This window comes from Manacus candei, unplaced genomic scaffold (assembly GCF_025592945.1).
Source record: "Manacus candei isolate 608988 ecotype Guabito, Panama unplaced genomic scaffold, ASM2559294v1 h1tg000066l, whole genome shotgun sequence".
Classification (NCBI taxonomy): domain Eukaryota; kingdom Metazoa; phylum Chordata; class Aves; order Passeriformes; family Pipridae; genus Manacus; species Manacus candei.
Genome location: NW_026138114.1, coordinates 507694 through 527362, shown reverse-complemented (window position 1 = coordinate 527362; position 19669 = coordinate 507694). Strand labels below are relative to the sequence as shown.

The following is a 19669-nucleotide window of genomic DNA, read 5'->3' as shown; positions in this document are numbered from 1 at the left end:
CCTCCCCTGTTCCCACCACATCTCTTGTCCCTCACACAGGAGGGCAGGAATTGCTTCATCCATATAAATAATAGCTGGAAACTCTCTTGCTGGATTTGTGGATTGAAGGAGAACCTGGCTGTTTGTGACACGACTCTTCCTGAAATCCTGGTTTGCTGAAAGCCCAAACAAGCATTAGAAATTAATAATATTTGATGTGCTGCTTTTCATAAGCAGAGCTGGAAACTCTTCTCTGCTGGCCCAGGAGCTCCGAGGGAGCTGCTGGCTGCACTTTGGTTTAAACAGTGCCCCAGAGTTGGAATTTGATGCTGGATTTTCCTATGGAAATGTCCATAATCTTCTAATTAACTCGTGGTTCAGTGATGTGGTGTCAGGTACTTGGGCTGGTCCCGCAGGTCTTGAGCATCTGGCCTGGACTCCTCTCTGTCAGTGGGGAGGTACCTGCACATGATGGCATCTTTGGGAGCCTATTCCTGAGTATAATCCTGGAATTCAGGACATTTGGAGGCTGGTTTTTCTAGCAGTTGAGTTGAACACGAATTTAAATGTCGTTGGAAAGATGTTATTTACGATCTCTTGACCTCCATCTCTTTGCCTCTGAGAAGCTTCTGGTGATTTGAGGGACCTCCTGTGGCTCCAAACAGCTGCAGGAGCAAAGCAGAACTTTTGCTGTGTTTGACTTTAGGAAAAAAAATAAATGAATGAATCCCAGTGTTTTAGAGTGTGCCAAAAAAATGATCAAAAATGAAATCGGGTCATAGATTTGTTGTGGAATGTGAGGAACGTCACCGGTGGCTGTGTCCTCTCCTTCTGAAGGGTGGCTGCAGGAACCCTTTCCATGGATTCCAGGGCTCTGGAAGGAGGATGACACAGCAGATCTCTGCTCTCCTGTTCCCTCACGCCTCAGCAGCCTCGGCTAAGAAAAGCAGCCTGACTTAGCCCAGAGAAATGGGAATTATGGCCCAGCCGGCCCCGCTCCCGCAGCAGGGATTCTGTTCCGTGTGGAGGGAGCAGCTAATTTTACAGGAGCAGGTGGATCTCACGGAGGAGTGGACGTGCTGCTCGTCGATGTGGGACTCAGAGTCTCCTCTGAACCGACAAAAGTGGGGAAAGGTTGCTCTGTTGTTCCCCTGGGTGTGATCCTCTCAGCCCTTTGGCACGGGGGTGGCTCAGAGAGCGAGTGCAGCTCGTTTGGAGCAGGGCAGAGCTGTGCATTCCCCATGGGATCCGGGCAGCCTGGCAGGGCTGAAGTGCTGTGTCACTGTCACTGCAGGGCTGGCACACTCTGCCTTGTGTAACTGGGACCTGTGTGGGCTCCTCTGGGAAAAACCATCCTTCCCTCGGCCAGAATTCCCAGGGAAGTAAGTCAGTGTCTCACACCGAGCACGAGGCTGTTTAAACACTTCACGGGTTTTCAAGTGCTGGGTTTTTTTGGGCACCCCCTGCCCACTCTCCCCTTTCTCCATCTCCAGACGATTCACACCAAATCTGGGTCAGGCTGCTCATAACTTTGGATTCCAAGGCTGTGCGTGCCCGGAGGCAGGAACACAACAGCACAGTCAGGGAAGCTGCAGGATGGAAACACAGAGCTCAGGAAGCAAATCCCACTGTTCCCTGGCTGGGAGGCTGGAGGCAGCGGCTCATGGAAGTGCCATTTGATTCATCTCCGCTTCCAGAGGGAGGCTGGGTGAGAGGATGGTTCTGGAAGTTGTTCCACTGGGTCACTTAGAGTAAAACTTGGGCAAGGAGTTCTTGGCAGTTTGAGGAGTTCACAGCCCATCCCTGGAAGTGTCCAAAGCCGGGTTGAACAGGGCTTGGAGCAACCTGGGAGAGAGGAAGGTGTCCCTGCCCATGGCAGGCATGGGACCCTTAAAGCTCATCCAGTCCCATCCCCTGCCGTGGGCAGGGACACCTTCCTCTCTCCCAGGTTGCTCCAACCAGGCCTTGGACAACTTCCAGGGATGGGGCAGCCACAGCTGAAACCTAGGAGCTCTTTGGAACAAGGCTCCAGGATAGGGGGGTCTGTGATGTGGGTGAGAGATTAAAATAACTCTGCTGAACCTTCCAGAGGAGCTGCCAGGAAGATGGATTTTATTTTTCCCAACAAACAGGTTCCTCACTGCGTGCACAAGGATTCTGAGCACGGAAAGGAACAGATGGGGCAAACCCTGAGTGTGACAGATCAGCTGTGCCTGGAACACCGAGAGATCTAAACAAGCCTTTTAGAGAAAAATAATGTGGGAATTAAAGGAACACGATTGATTTGCTGTGGGATGGCTTGAAGATCTCCTGGGGTGTCCAGCTCCAGGAAAACCCTTTTCCTTGGCTGTAGTGCAGCTGTGGGATTGGTGAGGCCGTGGTCTGCTCCTTCCACACCTTCCTTGGAGCAAACTGCTCACCTTGGTGAGTCCCCCAGGGATGCAAACCTGGGGCCAGGCAGGCTGGTGTCACCCCATGGCTGCTGCCTCTGCTCTTTAACAAACACAAGGACCTTGGCAGCTCTTTCTCAGCTGAAGGATTGTTTGGAATCATGGAATCCCAGGATCACTGAGGCTGGAAAAGCCCTCCCAGCCCATGGATCCCCCTGTGCCCCATCCCCACCTTGTCCCCAGCCCAGAGCACTGAGTGCCACGGCCAGGCCTTCCTGGGACACCTCCAGGGCTGGGCACTCCAAACCTCCCTGGGCAGCCCCTGCCAAGGCCTGACCACCCTTTCCAGGGAGAAATTTAGTGCATTTGTGAGCCTCTGCCTTCCCAAACCTCAGCCATTGCTCAGTTTTGCCCTTTCATCCTAAAGGTTCGTGTCAGAATCCATCCTCCCTGGGCTCTGGGAATGTCTGATTCCATGGCTATGGAAGCAGTGGATTAAGGACCATCTTGGTGAAGATTCTTTGCTGCTTCCTGGCTGACTTTGTTCCAGGAGAATGGAAGTGGTGTAGGAAGCATCTGTCTCCCTGAACTGCTCAACAAAGGAATGTTCTTTGGGATTTGCTTTCTACCCTTGGGCAGAACCTGTGCAATATATTCGTTTTCCTCCTGTCTTTGTTAACTCTGCAGGCCCTGGGAATCTGGGAATTGGTGTAGTTTGGCTTCTCTAACAGCAGAGGTGGAGAGGGAGAGATTCCCAGGGGTGTTCTGACCCCCTGGGCTGTGGGGGATTCCTGCAGCCTCTGGGTGAGGGAGGTTTGTACCAGGTGCTTGTCTGAGACACCAGTTCCGTGTTTGCTCCAAAAATGCAGATTGGCTTTTCTTAGTTACACTGATTTATTTTTATACATAGTTTCTGCATTCCCTATTTGGCTAAATATGGACGAGGAAATGTCCTGCTGATAAGGCTGCATGACCTCATTATTATTTTTCCTCAGAAAGTAGATCACTTTAGTGTCCTAGTTCCCGTGTAGGTCTGGAATAGCAGCACTGTCAATGCCATCAAACCCCTAAAATGCCATGTATTTTATGGCAGCAATTTCATCAAGTGCTGCCCCAATAACGTGGACACAGAAACCCCCAAAATTTGGACCCAAAAAAGCATGATGTGAATGCATCATTTGCTTGTGGTGGAATATTCACGTGTTAGAGGATGGTCTGGGTGGGATTAGCCTTGATTTGGGTTTAAGAATTCCTGACTGCTTCCTGCTCACATGGAGTAAGGGAAGCAGCTCCTGCTGCCACCGGGGCTCTGGAGGCATTTACTCCATTAATTATAGTGCAGTTAATCATGGAATCATTAAGGTTGGCAAAGACCTCTGAGATCATCCAGTCCAACTGTTGTTTAGGGCTGGACAGAAAGTGCCTGGATATCTCAGGACTGAATAATTTCTGGGCTGCCTAAACACTGCCCAGTGAGTCAGGCAGGCTGGGTGAGGTGTGTTCACTGCAGCCTTTGCTGGTTTGTTCCCCAGGTTTTTGGGGTGTTCTGGATTTTCTGGCTGTGGTCTCGATTCCTGTGTTTTCCAGAGGCAGCCTGGGGCCGTGGGGCAGTGCTGGGGGACAGCTGGACTCAGTGATGAGAACTGGCCATTTCTGAGCCCCATTTCTGCCTTGGGAGAGCCTTTGCAATGCACAGGTAAAACTCCTGGCAGTGGCTCCCCTGGCTGATGCTCCCTGCAGGGTAATGTGGCCAGCTGTGGGCACATCTGGCTGATGGTTTGTCTTGAAAACAGTCAAGAACTCCAAAAGAAACTTTTTTTTCATAAGGCTCTATCATTTAAGTCTAAACCCAGCATTTTTACCAACCATAATTCACTCAGCTGTGACCCCACACAGGGGATTAAAAGCTCCAAACCTTTCACCTCTGAAGAATTCCAAGTGGTGATTCAAGGCCTTTATCTAAACCAACAAAAAGTGCAGTTGCTGCCTGAAGTGTGATCTGGCTGCAAGTCTGACCTTTTATTGTTCTCAGAATGAAAAAGGAGAGTTTTAACTGAATTAGTTTCCATAATATACTTGCCTGGAATTACAGAGACAGCACTGGCAGTGGGATCCCATTGTCCCTGAGGAATGTGAGTGCCCTGGAGGGGCTGGAGCTGTAGGTATGTGTTGTCTGTGTCCATGGCCCTGTACTGCTGACAAAGAATTTCCTGGAGTTCAAGGAGTAGGAGCCTTTGTTCCTGTGGAACAAGAGGGTCTGTGTTCTGCCCCCCCATGGAAGTCAGTGACCCTGGGCTGCTGCACAGTGGCCACTTGGGTCACCCCTCATTAACCAACACACAAGTGCCCCTTGTGTTTCCTTGGGCTGTGGCTGTGCCTTGTCCTGGCTCCAGGGCTGTGTCCTCAGCTCCAGGTCCTCCTGAGGAGAGGCTGGAGCCCCTCTGCTCTGGAGCCAGGCTGGGAGAGAAGAGAAGGCTCCAGGGAGAGCTGAGAGCCCCTGGCAGGGCCTGAAGGGGCTCCAGGAGAGCTGGAGAGGGACTGGGGACAAGGGATGGAGGGACAGGACACAGGGAATGGCTTCTCACTGCCAGAGGGCAGGGAGAGATGGGATATTGGGAAGGAATTGCTGGCTGGGAGGGTGGGGAGGCCCTGGCACAGGTTGCCCAGAGAAGCTGTGGCTGCCCCTGGATCCCTGGAAGTGTCCAAGGCCAGGTTGGAGCAACCTGGGCTGGTGGAAGGTGTCCTTGCCCATGGCAGGGGGTGGAACTGGGTTATCCTTAAGGTCCCTTCCCACACAAACCATTCTGGAATTCTAGTGTGGCTTGGTGGTTCTTGTTTCAGTATAGTGAGAATTGATTCTGAGATGCTGAATCACTTTCCCTGAGCTCCTTCATATCTTTCTTTTTTGTTGTTGGAACTCTAAACTTCACTTCCATGTTCTTGTTCCCTAATAATTCCCAACCAGGCACTGCTGCATTGGCTCACTGGACTCCTGAGGGAGAGTCAGTCATTCCAGGGAGAGTCTCTGCACAGTCTGTGCATCAGTGAGAGCAGCATCAAATCCCTTTGCACTTCCAGACCCCGACCAAAATCCAAGGAAGCTGAGCTCCCACAGTAGGAGCTGGAAACACACCAGTTTGGATACTCTTGGCCCTTTCTGGTTTGGGGTTTTTCCAGTTTGCAGCAGACAGTTTCTGCAGATGGAGCTGTTGATCCCTTTGACTCTTCAGCAGCTCTGACTGACTCTGCTCTGAGAGAACGTGGCAAAAAGGGCCTTTTCTCACTCCAGAGTGGTGGCTTTGCTCCCTTAGACAGCTCTCCTTAAATTCCCAGCAGTTTTCGCTGGCTGTTGTTCCCAAAAATAACCTCAAAAGGACGAAACATGAAAAAAATAAGTGCTTGGTGCTGGGTGTGTGTTGTGCCAACCTGGAGGGTTGAGATGAGTCAGCTCAGGTGCATTTTCTGTTGGCTGCCAGGAATTAAATCGAATGCTGGGATGCAAATCAGGGAGGGAAAGGGTGATTATTTCCCCTTCATTTCCAAGTCATAGCTGTGGATATAATGCCTACGTGTGCTCTTTGCTGTGTTTTTTCATGTAAACGTTATTAAAATGCCGATTTCGAGCCCAAATCCCGGGGCTGGAGGGGGTTTGGTGGTATTAGCGAGGTTTGCTGAGGACATAAACATGCTGCAGGACCCTCTCAAGGGGATCAGAAGCCTCACTGCAGTATATATACATCAGGGATTATGGAAAATCCTAATCTCCATAGGGGAGGCTGGGTGGAGTCAGCCCCAGAACTAAATTCTCTTGCGTGTGTAATTAACTCTGAGCTCTGGGGCAGGGCACAAACCAAGGTCACACCAGGGTTATTCTGACCAGGTTGGATTTTTTAACAGTTTTTATTGAAGGTTACTCTGATAAAACACCCCCTGAAATGGAGCTGAACCCTGATTTGGGTGACCCAGCTGTTTCTGTGCCAGTGTGGGGGGTTTATGAACATCTGGGAGTTACTGAGCACCAAAGCAAACGTTTGTCACCATGTGAGGGCACAGCCTGGGCAGCACAAACGGGGTAACCATGAGAGGTCTCTCATTAAGGTGTTTGCTTCTCTTCCTCCCTCCCCAGGTGGTTTTGCAGGTTGCAGAGGTGCTGCAATGGCTGAGCTGGAGCACAACCTCAGCCTGGCGGACGCTCTGACGGAGCCGCCCCACGAGATCGAGGAGGAGGTGAAAAGGGACTTCATTGCCACGCTGGAGGCAGAGAAATTCGATGATGTGGTTGGGGAGACGGTGGATAAAACAGACTATGTGCCACTGCTGGATGACGAGGACGAGGCCAAGCCCGGGAGCCAGGAGCCCAGGGGCAAAGCCCACCCCGACGGAATTCAGGTGGAACGTAAGTGCCCGAAGCAGCAGAGCAGAACCCAGAGCAGAACCCTTCAGGGAACACTCCTGCTGGCTGGGACAGTGCTGGGACAGTGCTGGGCCAGGCCTTTGTCTCTTGCTGGGTTTGCTCTGAACAGCTCACTTGAAAAGCAGAGGTTGAGATCAAATCCTGTTTGTCGCTTCTCTGCTCTTCAGTCCTTCAGCCCCTAAAATAAGCTCTCGTTGCTGGGCCAGGAGATGCTGGGATAAAACATCATGTAAATATTATCAAATACTGTTAAAATATTAATCTTTGGGAGTTGGGTTGTCTTGGGGTTCTCAGACAAAGCACTGTCCAAATGTTGTGCTCTGCAGACACCATTTCCCAAACTCTTAGAGCTGTGCAAGGTGCCACAGCTCTGGGTGGTGGTGACAAATCCAGGGGGCAAAGGTGGATGTGGAGCTGCTGCTCTTCATCACCCCTTTGAGAGCTTCACACCCAAATGTTTGACAGCCAAATCCCATGTTTCTGCTCCAAGGGTTTATTTATTTGGATTTCTTGCTGCCTCTGTGTGCTGGTTATGTGCATTTATAGTAAAACATGGTGCTGTCTTTGCTGGTTGTGAACCTTTTCCAGCCCAGCTTATGTTTAGAATCACAGAATCACTAAGGTTGGAAAAGACCTTTAAGAGCATCAAGTCCAACCATTCCCCATGTCCTGTCCTGGAGCCCCCAGACCTGCCCCAGGACTCGAAGTGGTGCCTCACCAACCTCTCAGTGTTAAGAGCTTTATCAGAAACTCCTTAGGAAAAGGAGAGTTTTAAACAGAGATTTGCTTCCTGAGCCGAGTGAAAGGGAAAACAGTGAGATTTGGGGGCCATCCATCAGATTTCTTTCCCAGTGAGTAATTTAAGTTCTTTCCCTGTTTGCCTGGGTTCTGTTCCCTGCCCAGCCAAGTGGGAATTGTCACCTGGAACCAGCAGTGCCTCGATGATCTTACTTATTTTGTGGCCTCAGTCTGTGCTGTGTAGAAGAAAACCTGTGCTCTGATAACCTGGTGACTTCTTTCAAAAGAAAGTTTTTCTTTTTTTTTTTGTCTTAATCCTGCTGCTCATCAGTGTTGAGAAAAGTGGGATGTGATTCCTCAGAATAAAATAAAAGCTCCAGGATCACAGAGTGGGGAATTCTGGTCTGTTTAAGGCATTTGTTTATTTTGTTTGGAACTGTATCAGGTCCCTTTTGATACAGAAAATACAACTTTGAGTTTTCCATACTGACCTAAAGCATTAAATGGTAACAAATGAGTAGAAGGATGGAAGTGAGCAAAGAGATCATAAAACGTGGAGCTTTGGGCAGTTCAGATGTGTATTATTATATTCAATTATATTCTATATATCATATATATTAAGTTATATAAATATATTTATATAATATAAATACATATTTATACAATACATTATGTTATATAAATATGTAATTTTATATAATATAAATATATATTTTAACATTGCACAAGTGGGAATAACAGGAAAACACAAAGACTTATTAGCACTTTGCATATGATTTAAGGGTATTTTAAAATGATCCTTTTGTTCTAGAAGCTGCAGATTCTAAACCATCTCAGCACCAGGGTTTCTTGGTGCTAAAATCAGTAACAATATTGGTGTAAAATGTAAGTTCCTTAAGTGTGTCCTCCCAGACGTGTATCCCTGGAAGTTTACTCACAATTCCAGATAACCTGAGGATCTTGCAGTGGGTGTAACGAGGCCTTTTGGGTTTCCTTGAGCAGAGCTCGTTTCCCTCCTTCGTGGCAGGGAGGGAGGGGGGGGATGCAATTCCTTCTTCTTGCTTTGGAGATTTGTTTTTCCCTTTTTTGGGATGGCTGGAGTGCAGTTCTGGGCATTATCTAAATCTTTGGCAAGATGCAAACAAGACCCTGAACTGAAGAAAGTGGAGAAGTTGCCCTGAGTGGGGTTTGTCAGCCTTCCCACCTTGGGCTGGGGGGGACTGAAGCTCTGCAGCCCAAACCAGGCTCAGTCACCACAGGCCAGCCTTGGGATCTGGTCCTGGAACATCCCAGTCTGTCTTACCCATTTTTGAGGAGGATTCCTGTTTCTTTCAGGAGGTTTATTCGATGTTTGTAACTCTTTAAAAGCACAGTAAGGCAGAATGTGCTTTATTTGTTGAGGCAACAGAATAAACGAGCCCCGGGATGTTCCGGGGTCCCAATGGGGGGTTGTAGAGCAGTGGGGGGGGGGTAACACCAAGTTTTTGGGCTCCAGGAGTTCCGTGTCCCAGGCTCCAGACAGCTCTGTTTTCCTGAAGGATGAGCAGCCTGCCCAGCTCAGGCTTTTCAGCCTCCACTTGTTCATTTATTTCTGTTAAAAGGCACCGATGTGCTCCGACAGCACGGGCTGTGCTCCTGAGATTGGCTTTCCCCAGTCAGGAGAGGTTTAATCATCCATCCTGTCAGGCTCTAGCTGGTCCAGCTCTGCCCAAGGCTTTTCTTTCACTTGTTTCCTAAACCAGGGAGCGAGTTTAGGTGGGTTTAACGTCCAGCTGGGCCCCGTGGTGGAGCTGGGGGAGCGCAGAGAGGTGGGGAGGAGCAGTCCTGTGGTCACCTCCAAATCTGCCCTGGAATAAAGCTTTAATAACACTTCACTTGGAAAGCACGTAGGAAAGGCGTAGCTTAGGGAGAGAGGGGTTTACTCTTCCTTGCACCTGGCTGGACAAAGTAATTTGGCAAATTCTGGGATAATCCCCTTGTGACCTCGTGGGCCTTACGTAACCCCGGGATCGCTTGGGGTGTGTGTTGCTGCCTGTCTGCAGCTGCCTTTCCTTAGCAATTCCAAGGTTCCAAGGGCTTCAGGACACCGTGGAGCTCCCAGGGAAAGCCTGGGAGGCTGCAGCAGCAGTCCCACTGAGGGGCTCCCGTGGTGGGAGGTGTGAGCAGGAGGGAGGAGAGGGTTGGGTGGGAGCAAGTTCCAAGGGAAAGGTGAACTCTGGGCTTCAGGAGCTCCTGTGGAATGGTTCAGCTGAAGCGAGGACCAGGATTGTCCCTGGAAGGATTGTTACTGGTGAGGGGCTGTGCAGAGGCAGGTCTGTGCCTTTGGTTCGTGGCCTTGTGCTCAGTCACTGGGTTTTTCATTCTTGCACTCGCCCAGTTCACAGACTGTGGTGAGTTTTAACCTTGAATGCAGTTTTTTGTAGGGAACTGTCCTCATATGGGCTGGGGTAGAGTGAATTTTCTCCTTAGTGTTTGGGGTTTAGTATGAGAATAACGTTGATAACACTGATGCTTTAGTTGTCACCGAGTCCTGCCCCCCCTGAATCAAGGACTTCTTGGTTTCTCATTTCTGATGTAACCCTCCCCTGGCACAGCCTGAGGCCGTTCCCTCTCCTGTCCCCTGTTCCCTGGGAGCAGAGCCTGACTCCCCCCCAGACCCCCCCTTCTGTCAGGGAGTTGTGGAGAGCTCCAGGTCCCCCCTGAGCCTCCTTTTCTCCAGGCTAAACAATTCCTCTCTCTCATTTTCATTGTTATTGTTACATTATTATATTTATTTCAGTTATTAAGCTGTTCTGGTCCCACAAGGTTTATTCTTTCCCCAGTTCTCCCCACCAGGGCTGGGGCAGTGACTGAGCTGCTCCCTGCTGGTTCCTGTCCAGCTGGGCTTGAACCACGACAGGACAAACCCTGAGCAGCACTAAGTGCTGAGGTTGTTTGGGTTGAACAGAGCTGGGCAGTGGCTCTGGGGTGTTTGGAGCAGATGTGTCACCACGAGATGGCTCTGCTGGTGCTGTGGACACTGCTGGACAGCCGGTGCTGCCCACCCTGCCCTGCCGTGCAAACACAGCCCCAGAGCCTGAGACCCGAGGCCAAACCAGGATTCCTTTCCTTTTCCCTCCCTTTCCCCACTAATGAGGGATTAATGCCTTTCTTGAAGCAGGATTTGCTTCTGCAAAAGGGAGTTCAGACACCTTGTCACGTATGAGAGTGGGAATGGGGAATGTTCTGTGTACGCTGAAGTTTCAGAGGGATCAAAGAAAAATCAGCAAATGATGAGATTTGTGGTTTTGTCTCAGATGATACACTGAACCTTCTCCCCTTCAAAGTCTGTCCAGCCCCATTGCTGCCCCAAAGCTGTTAAATCACAGAATCCCAGAATGGTTTGGGTGGGAAGGGACCTTAAAGCTCATCCAGTGCCACCCCCTGCCATGGGCAGGGACACCTTCCACCAGCCCAGGTTGCTCCAAACCTCATCCAATCTGGCCTTGGACACTTCCAGGGATCCAGGGGCAGCCACAGCTTCTCTGGGCAACCTGTGCCAGGGCCTCCCCACCCTCACAGCCAAGAATTCCTTCCCAAAATCCCATCTGACCCTGCCCTCTGGCAGTGGGAAGCCATTCCCTGTGTCCTGTCCCTCCATGCCTTGTCCCCAGTCCCTCTCCAGCTCTCCTGGAGCCCCTTTAGGCCCTGCCAGGGGCTCTCAGCTCTCCCTGGAGCCTTCTCTTCTCCAGGGGAACCCCCCCAACTCTCCCAGCCTGGCTCCAGAGCAGAGGGGCTCCAGCCCTGGCAGCATCTCCGGGGCCTCCTCTGGACTCTCTCCAGCAGCTCCACGTCCTCCTGCTGCTGTTCCCAGGGCTGGGGCAGCTCTGCAGGTGATTTTGAGACAGAACATTTAAACCTATAAATTGAAATAGATTAAGCTCCTGGTTAACTCCTCCCAGCCCACCTGTCCTGCCCAGAGCTCTCTCTGCCCTCGGGGTCCCATCCCTGCCTGGGCTGTGCCCGGGCCCTGCTGGAGCTTAGGGGGTTATATTGGCTCTGGCCATTTGCTTGAGATTATCGGTTTAGCCAGTGCTGCCTTAAATTTGTTTATATAAAAACAATCCTTTGATCCACGAGCCAGATGCAAATACTATCTTGTGATTCTGATGGGGATTAGGTCGTTACAACATCTTGACATGTTTTTGGTTTTATGCAATTTAGAATATGAGGGGAGGAGACCCGGCCCCGGGAAGGTTCTGGGTGCTCTGCACTTGTGCTGTAGCAAACTCAAATCAGATTGATTTGCTCCAAAGGCACTGACCTTCAGAGCCATAAAAATAACAACTGCTCATGCTGCCTGGAGTTGGTTTGATTTGACCTGATTTTTCTGGAAGCTTTTCTTCCAGAAAAGCTGAAGCTGTAAAGGAAGCGATTTTACCTGCTCTTTATCCTCCCCAAGGAAAGACACGGCATTTCTGAGTCTTTTGCTCGTTTAGGAACCCACTTTGAGCCAAAAATCTCCTTTAGCTTTCTCCTGGTCGAGGGTTTGATGTGCTGATCCTGCTCTGTGGAACTTGTGGGGCACCACTGGCTCTGAGCTGCCCTTGTTTCCATCTACCACAGGGTTTGGGCAGCTTGGCTGGTGTTTTGGTAGGGTTTTCTTGTTCCAAGTTTGCAGAGCCCTCAGTAGGACAGGTGGGGGTGTCCTGGCTTTTCTTTTTGTGCCTGGAGATCAGTCTGTCAGTGAAACCTTCCTGCAGGTGAAGTGCTTGTTTTCTGAAGAGCTGACAGCACTGGGTCATCACAAACCTGAGACACCCCTGAGGGGCCCTGAGCAGTGCAAAGCTGACCTCAGGGGCACACAGACTCCTTCCAGGTGCTCCCTGGTTTAATGCATCAGTAAAGGTGGTGGCATCAGAATCATGGGAATCATTCAGGTTGGAAAAGCCCCCCAAGGTCCCCAAGTCCCCCCTGTGCCCAATGCCCACCTTGTCCCCAGCCCAGAGCACTGAGTGCCACGGCCAGGCCTTCCTGGGACACCTCCAGGGCTGGGCACTCCAAACCTCCCTGGGCAGCCCCTGCCAAGGCCTCACCACCCTTTCCAGGGAGAAATTCCTGCTGATGCAGGGCCAGGAGTTGGACTTTAATAATCCTTGTGGGTCCTTTGCAGCCCAGGAGGTTCTGTGATCCCTGCAGCCGGGCTGAGCTCCCTCACTGCTGCCAGGAGGGTCCAGCAGGTCCTGTGTGGCTCCCCTGTGATTCCTTGGAGATCTCGTGGCTGTTCCTGCTTGTGTACCCCTGTCATCTGTGACACAGTGTGGTACCAACCACCCCAGGCCCCCCACTTCTCCTTGCCTGGGCTGCTCAGGGAATTCAGGGACTGCCAGTGCTTCTCCCAGTTCCTAGTTAGGACCATCCCACTGTTCCAGTGAACAGCAGCCCTTGTAAAGCCTGGCAGCAGGAGGAGCTGGTGTGTGGAGCTGCTGAGAAGCAGGTCCAGGGATCCCTGGAGTATTTTCAGCTCCTTCAGGAGGGTGTAGGTGTATGTTTTTCTGTAAACTGGCAAGTTCATGTAGAATTTTCCTAAAACACCACAGTGAGCCACTGATGTAGCTGGGAAGACTTTTCCATGTGCTCCCCTGAGGGTTGGAATAAGCTGTGCCTGAAGGACACTGGCACCATGGCTTTGTTATAAAATGAGCTCAGGGAAGGGGCAGCAGCAGCTCCAGGTGACTGAGTGTGTGTCACTCTGGGAGTGAGCTGTTGGTATTTATTTTCAGGCTGTTTGAAGCCAGAGCTGAGTGTTCCTTGCCCCTGAGCAGAGCTGATGGCCCGGGGAGCTGAGCTGCTCTCGGGGCTTGTGCTGCTTGTTACGCTCACCTAAAACTGCTCAGTGTCATAAAATCAGAGTCCCAGGTGGGTTGGGTTGGAAGGGACCTGAAAGCTCATCTCATGGTGGGGAAAAACCAAACCTTGTGTGTGGTAAGGAGAGGGACTGTTTACAAGGGCCTGGAGGGACGGGACAAGGGGGAATGGCTTTAAGCTGAAAGAGGATAAATTTAGATGGGATATTGGGAAGGAATTGCTGGCTGGGAGGGTGGGGAGGCCCTGGCACAGGTTGCCCAGAGAAGCTGTGGCTGCCCCTGGATCCCTGGAAGTGTCCAAGGCCAGGTTGGCTGGGGCTTGGAGCAACCTGAGCTAGTGGAAGGTGTCCCTGCCCAAGGCAGGGGGTGGGACCGGACGAGCTTTAAGGTCCCTTCCAACCCAAACCATTCCATTGAGTCCTCCCAGTGTTGGGTTTGGGTTCTGGGTTAAGATTGGCTGCATCCAGTGTTAACAGCTGCTTTGATTCCCTGCAGACTCCTCAGCCTGTGGCCCCACGGTGGTGGAGAACGGTGACCATGGCCTGGGAGATCATCACACAGGTACGTGTTTGGTGGAGACACAGCAACTTCTGTGTTTGTTGTCAGAGCACTGAACCTTCACCATGGCCAAATGCATCTTCTTTTTGAGTCTGATTTCCTCCCAGGGGATTGTGTTTGTTTTAATGATCTTTTCAGAGAATTCCTGGCAGAGTAAAGCTTCGTTTTCTTTGGAGTTTGAAGTGGCTCATTTGCACAAAGCCTTGCTCTGAAGGTGTTATATTTTTATCCATGGTCAGTTGTTGGGAAGGCAACATCCAGGGCTGTAATAAAAATGGTTTTCCAGTCCATAACATCCAGAGCTGAGCTCTCCCTGACCCGTGACTCCTGCTGTTCCCTGTGAACTGACAGTGATTTTTGTCCAACTCCACCATCCTTTGGTGCAGTTTTTCTTCAGTGCCATGACCCTGCTGAATTCTGAGCTTCTCCTCCCACCCCAAACTCCCCTGCTGGAAACATCTCCCACACCTCCTTTAGCTTGTCCCAGGTGCCATCCAGGCCTTCTGGACCCTGTTCTGTAGCATTAGGATGGTTTTGACTGCAAGAAACTCGTGACTGAAGTGGAGAAATATTTCAGACTTGTGAGGAACCTGGAAAATTATTGATCTTTCCAATCAGCCTGATGTGCTGAGGTTGGTCTTTTCTTAGTTATAGTTAAACACTGCTTCCCTTTGAGTCTTCTTTGCTGTGACTTCCACAATTCCAACCCATCTGTTTCCTTCCGTGGTGAGGACTCTGACTGTGGGATCTCTCTTTTCTTGAGGATAAAATATTCCAAAGGCAGTTGTCATCCTGGCATTGGTAAGAACTATTTATTGGGTCTCTCTTGTCGTGCCCTCCAGCTCATCTCTAGTACAGATCATTGCTAAGACTGTTTGGGTGCTCCCAGCATTACACCCCTCCTGATCCATGGGCGTGGCCCCGAGGGAAAAAAAGTAATCAGGAAATAATGATGAATGTTTGGGAGATGGGGATGAATTAAAACATCTCTCTGTTACAATTCTCTTTAGAATATTAGAGTGTGATTTAGAGTGTGAGTTTCGTGCCCTTATTGAGGATGGGAATATGAAAATTGATCTTTGTGCTTAATTTGACATTGTAAATTCAGTCAAGATGAAGTTGTGCATCTTTTGTCATTTAAACTGAAATTAAGAACACTTCTGAACCTTCCTGAGGACACTTCCTCCCTCTTTTTTGATACTTATAACTAAAAGGACACAGAAATATAATCAGATTTATGATACTCTGGCTCTGACTAATTAAATGCATCGTGATGTTTGGACTGAACTTCTGACTTGTGTTTAAAAAATCCTTTATTTGCTTCGCTCTTGCTTTGTGGGGGTTTTAACTCTTCACACACTAAACGTTAACAACTTTGATCAGAGATACTTTTATGTGTCTGAGGCTTTTTAATTTATTAATGTGTTCCCTCTTTGTGGGGCAGAGTTGGATCTCTTCTCCTCTTGTTGAAGTCTTGTCTAAAAGCCACATCAAAGCGGTGGGAGCGGCACGTCAGAGCTGAGGAGTCGTGGGCATCAACTTAATTAGGCTTTCCAGAACAACAGAGGGCTGATACGACACAATTCCTTCACAGCCTCTCCCCCCTGCCCCCCTCCTTGGTGGAACGTTGAAATGTCCCTGGTTATCCATCAGGGAGAGGGGGAATGCTGCATTTCCATCGGGTTTGCAGGGCTGAACAGCAGCTGATGCTCTGCAGGAGCGCCCGGACCAGGTTGTGCCATAGGTGGTGCTGCCCAAAGCAGCCCTGGAGGCCCTGGCCCTAAGCCACCTCCAAGCTGTGGTGGCTTATTTCCAGCTGGATCTGTTCCCTAAGCTGTGTCTGAAAGCTGGAGTGGTTTTTAGGGATGTGGGATGTGAGCCCAGTGCAGAGGTGGGAAGTGGAGTGGCCGAGGGAGGACTGAGGAAGGTGATGCTCAGGGAAACCAGCATTTTGCTACAAACCCCAGTGTTGAAAGCCACAGAGAGAGCTTTAAAAAGCAGAATTGGGTTGGAGTTGGACTGTAGAACAGACTCCAAGGAAAAGGTGCTGGGAGGCTGTTTGATGGCACAAACACAGATCTCTCCAGGCTGGAGCACAGGAAGCTTTGCTGCACTTCTTTGTTCACTAATCAAATAAACAAGGTGATGACTTGATATTATGACTTGCAACATTATCTACAACATGTGGGGGGGTGTGCAGAGCTTGGAATTAGTCAGGACTGAAATCTTGGCAGCCTGTGCTGCCTCCAGACCCATGCCCTGCTCCAACATCCCCTTAATGCAGCACATGGCAGAAACCCAAAACTCCTGGAACTGGGGGGCAAACCCTCCGTTGGTGTTGAATTCTGTTGGCTCTGACAGTGCTGTTTAAAGCATTCCTGCAGGGATGGGCACAGGTCAGGATTTTGGGAAGGGAGGCAGCGGCTCCGGGGGGGGTTCAGTTCTTGGCAGTGCTGAGCTCTACGTGACCATTGGTGTCTGGCTTGGGGGGTGTTTTTTGGGAATTTGAGAGCTGCATCTGGCTTTGGGTGCTCAGCACATCCACTGCAAGTCTTGCTGTTAATCCAGTTCTTCCTTATAAGGATAAATGGAGCAGTTGGAGCAGCATTCCGAGAGAAGGCAAGCACAGAGCTGAGGGAACCAGCAAGGGAAATCATTAATAGTGTATAATTCCAGATGGCATAAGGTGGGGAGGGAGGGACCTCACTGCTCCCCTTCACCATGCAGAGATTAGGCAGGGCTTAGTAAAGCTCTGACAGAAGTTTTAAAATTAAAAAATAACGTGGGTAATTTTCGATTTGCAACTCCTCGTTGCAAATAGGATATTTGCCTAGAGTTCAAAGGAATTCTATGTTTAAAAATAAAAAAACCAACCAAATTTCTGGCCACAAATCCGTCAAGGATGATCACATGGTTTGATCTGGGTGCCTCTTGCCCGAGGTGCTGCTCATCCTCTTGCTGGCAGGTGAGAAGTACCCAGGGGAAGTATCCCAACGTTCATGCTCCCCTTGGCTGGGCTTCCCCCTCCAGCCAGCCGGCTTGGAATTCTCACATCCACGATTGGGTCACAGAAATACTTTGTTTTCAGTGCAAATTGTGCCCTTGGGCAGCACCCTGAGCTCTCCTGGGTGTCGCTGACCCTGCCCGAGCACGGCCCAGCGTCGCGCGCGGCTCCGTCCCCAGACTCTCCTAAAAGCAGAATTCATTCCACGGGTCTCCAAAGTGGCTTTTGGCAAATCTCCTGGCTGCACTAAATGAAGTATTGCTTGTTGAGCAGTGTGTGCTACCTGGATGTTCATGTTTACTAACCACTTGCGCTTTCTTGCCCCTCTCCCCATCCCCTTTCCCTCTCCTTCTTCTTCTCCTCTCTTCTATTTTCTCCTCCTAGAAGCCTAGACTGTCTCCTAACACTGGGGCTGCCACTGACACAAGACCAGTGTCCTTTTCTACCTGCCATTACACTTCTAAAATCTTCAGCATTTTACAGAGCTCTTGCTTTGCCTCCTTGGAAGAAGCCAAAGGGTGGCCGTGCTGGCGGCGCTCCATCCTCCTTCTCCTCCTCCCTGTGCTCTGCAGTGCTTGTTGAAACCTTCCTCTCCTTGTGTAAGCACAAACGTGCATGATGTTCTGAACTGCACCGTTCGGGTTTTGAGTCACAACCACGGCTCCATTTTCAGTTTGGTCACTTTTAAATTTCATTTCTCTCCGTTTTCATGGGTGCTCAGCGACAGAAGGTTGGAGGTTCCAAGTTGTGCTTTCCTAGCGGATGGGTGCACCATGACTGCAGCTCCTTCCCCTCCTCCCCACACTCACCACAGCCTTGTAGAGCTCCTGCCTTTATCCCTGCTGCTTTAAAACCTTCCCACATCAGGTTTTTATCTGTAATAATGTTGTTTTCTTCAAAAGGGGCGTTTCCAGATCGTAGCACTTGCTAGACCTGAGAAACAGATTAGGGAAAACCACGTTTCCTGAGGTACAGGTGGATCATCTCTGGGGTGGGTTATGGGGTTCGAGCACTTGCCATCAACTGGGAGTATAAAGGAAAACAGCCAACCCCAAATTCCTGCCTTAGGAAGCTGCTTTGCTGTTGTGCTCCTTCCCAAAAACCCTGGAAGTTAAGAAAGGGACTTGCCTTTCTTTAACTTCACCCCTCAGGCTTCCTTTGGGGAGTGACAGCCTTGGATGGAATCTTACCTGCCATGAGAAAATAATCTGAGAGAAACCAAAGGACTAAATTGTAAAATCTGCCCTGAAATAATGCTGAAAATTTCCAGGAGCACCAGAAGGAAGGGGCCTGTTTTAATCTAAAACAGAGCTGCAGGAGCTCAGCAAGTGCAGTGAGGTTCCTGCTGTGTCCATAGCAGTGCAAAGCTTTCCAAACACAAACCAGACCAACAGAATGGGAAAGGAGGAAATAATTGAGAGAGACAAGGCAGTATTTCACCCGAGACAGGCTCAGCTGGGGTTTGTGTAGGTGAGGGAATGTTTTGTGTGAGGGGAGCTGTGTTGTGAAAGGCCCTTTGCCCACAACACCTGATAACGGGGCTTTATTGAACCCAAATCCAGTCCAAGGTAGGACCTGATTGCCCAAACTGCACAAAAGAAGTGCACTAAGACCTTCACTTGCCTAAAAATATTTTTTTCTTGTTGTGAAGAGGGCAGGTTCCACCTGAGTGCCCCTGGTACCCTCTAGTGCCCATTACTGTGCCATGATGCTGCTCCACTCAGGGTCTGTGGGCTGGGGGTCTCCCCCTGAGTGGATCCTGCTGTTTGTCCTGCTCTTAGTGCCCCCAGAGGGTTTGCTTTGAGGAGTCCCCTCCATCAGTGACCCAGCCAGCCTGGATTTATTGAAATGACCATTTTTCTCCCCGTGAGAGCTCCCACAGTCCCCACCCAGGGTGGCAGTGCCCAGAGCTGGCACCCCCTGTCCTGTTCAGTGATGTGCAGCAGGACCTGACCCTTTTCTCCTCTCGTTGGGTGCCAATTTATTGCTTTGCCCACCACTCAGGGCCTTGTTTAGTGGCTGTGACATCCTTGTGGTGCCAGTTTCCCAACAAGTAGCACCGGTGGCTTCTCCTCTGAGGTCAGTAGCTGTTGTTTCTGAGAAAACTCCATTGCCTGGAGTTGCCAGCTCCCAAAACTGGGCTCTTCCCTTCCTGGTCCCATGTGCCAACCTGACCAGGACACCACACAGTTCACCCAGTCATTTAGGCTGGAAAAGCCCTCCAGGAGATCATGGAGTCCAACCCTTGAACCCCTCGTGTTGTTCTTTCCTCTCAGGGGATTTTTGGTGTCTGTGGCCATGCAAGGAGATTGTTGCATTCTTGGTTTTATTTCCAAAGACCTTTCCATAGCTCCTTTTTCTGTAAATGAGGTTGATTTTGGAGCAAGGCAGCATCCCTTTAACCTGGTTCCTCAGCCATCCTTTCTCACCTTTTGCCTTAACTCTCTGTGCCCCAGGAATAGAGAGTAGATGATGATTGACAGAGAGACATTTTCAGGTTGAATTGTAGAAGGCTTCAGGTTATCTGAACACTGTATTGAAATGCAATAATGCTTTAACTCTTGGCTGGAGGGGGGTGTGTGGCCCCTGGAGCCGTTGGCTGCAGAGCAAGGTGGGCAGGGGGGTCGGGCCCCCCTGGCTCGATGGGATGGGGCTGGATGGGGCTCCCCAGGCCCAGCAGAGCCTTGAGCAGTCCAAGGGCTGCTCCTCCAGCCCCAGGTTCAGTCACTGTCTCAGCTGC

The 19669-nt window shown here is 50.3% G+C and overlaps 1 protein-coding gene across 7 annotated transcripts in view; it reads left to right on the top strand.

Annotated features, from left to right (window-relative positions):
- MAP4 (microtubule associated protein 4) overlaps positions 1-19669 on the top strand; it is a 142860-nt gene that overhangs the window by 40486 nt on the left and 82705 nt on the right. For all 7 annotated transcript variants that reach the window (XM_051806041.1, XM_051806040.1, XM_051806045.1 and 4 more), the window contains exons 3-4: positions 6496-6765; positions 13863-13928. In XM_051806041.1, the coding sequence (XP_051662001.1) occupies positions 6525-6765; positions 13863-13928 (307 nt within the window). In that variant the 5' untranslated portion in view covers positions 6496-6524. The remainder of the gene's footprint in view (positions 1-6495; positions 6766-13862; positions 13929-19669) is intronic.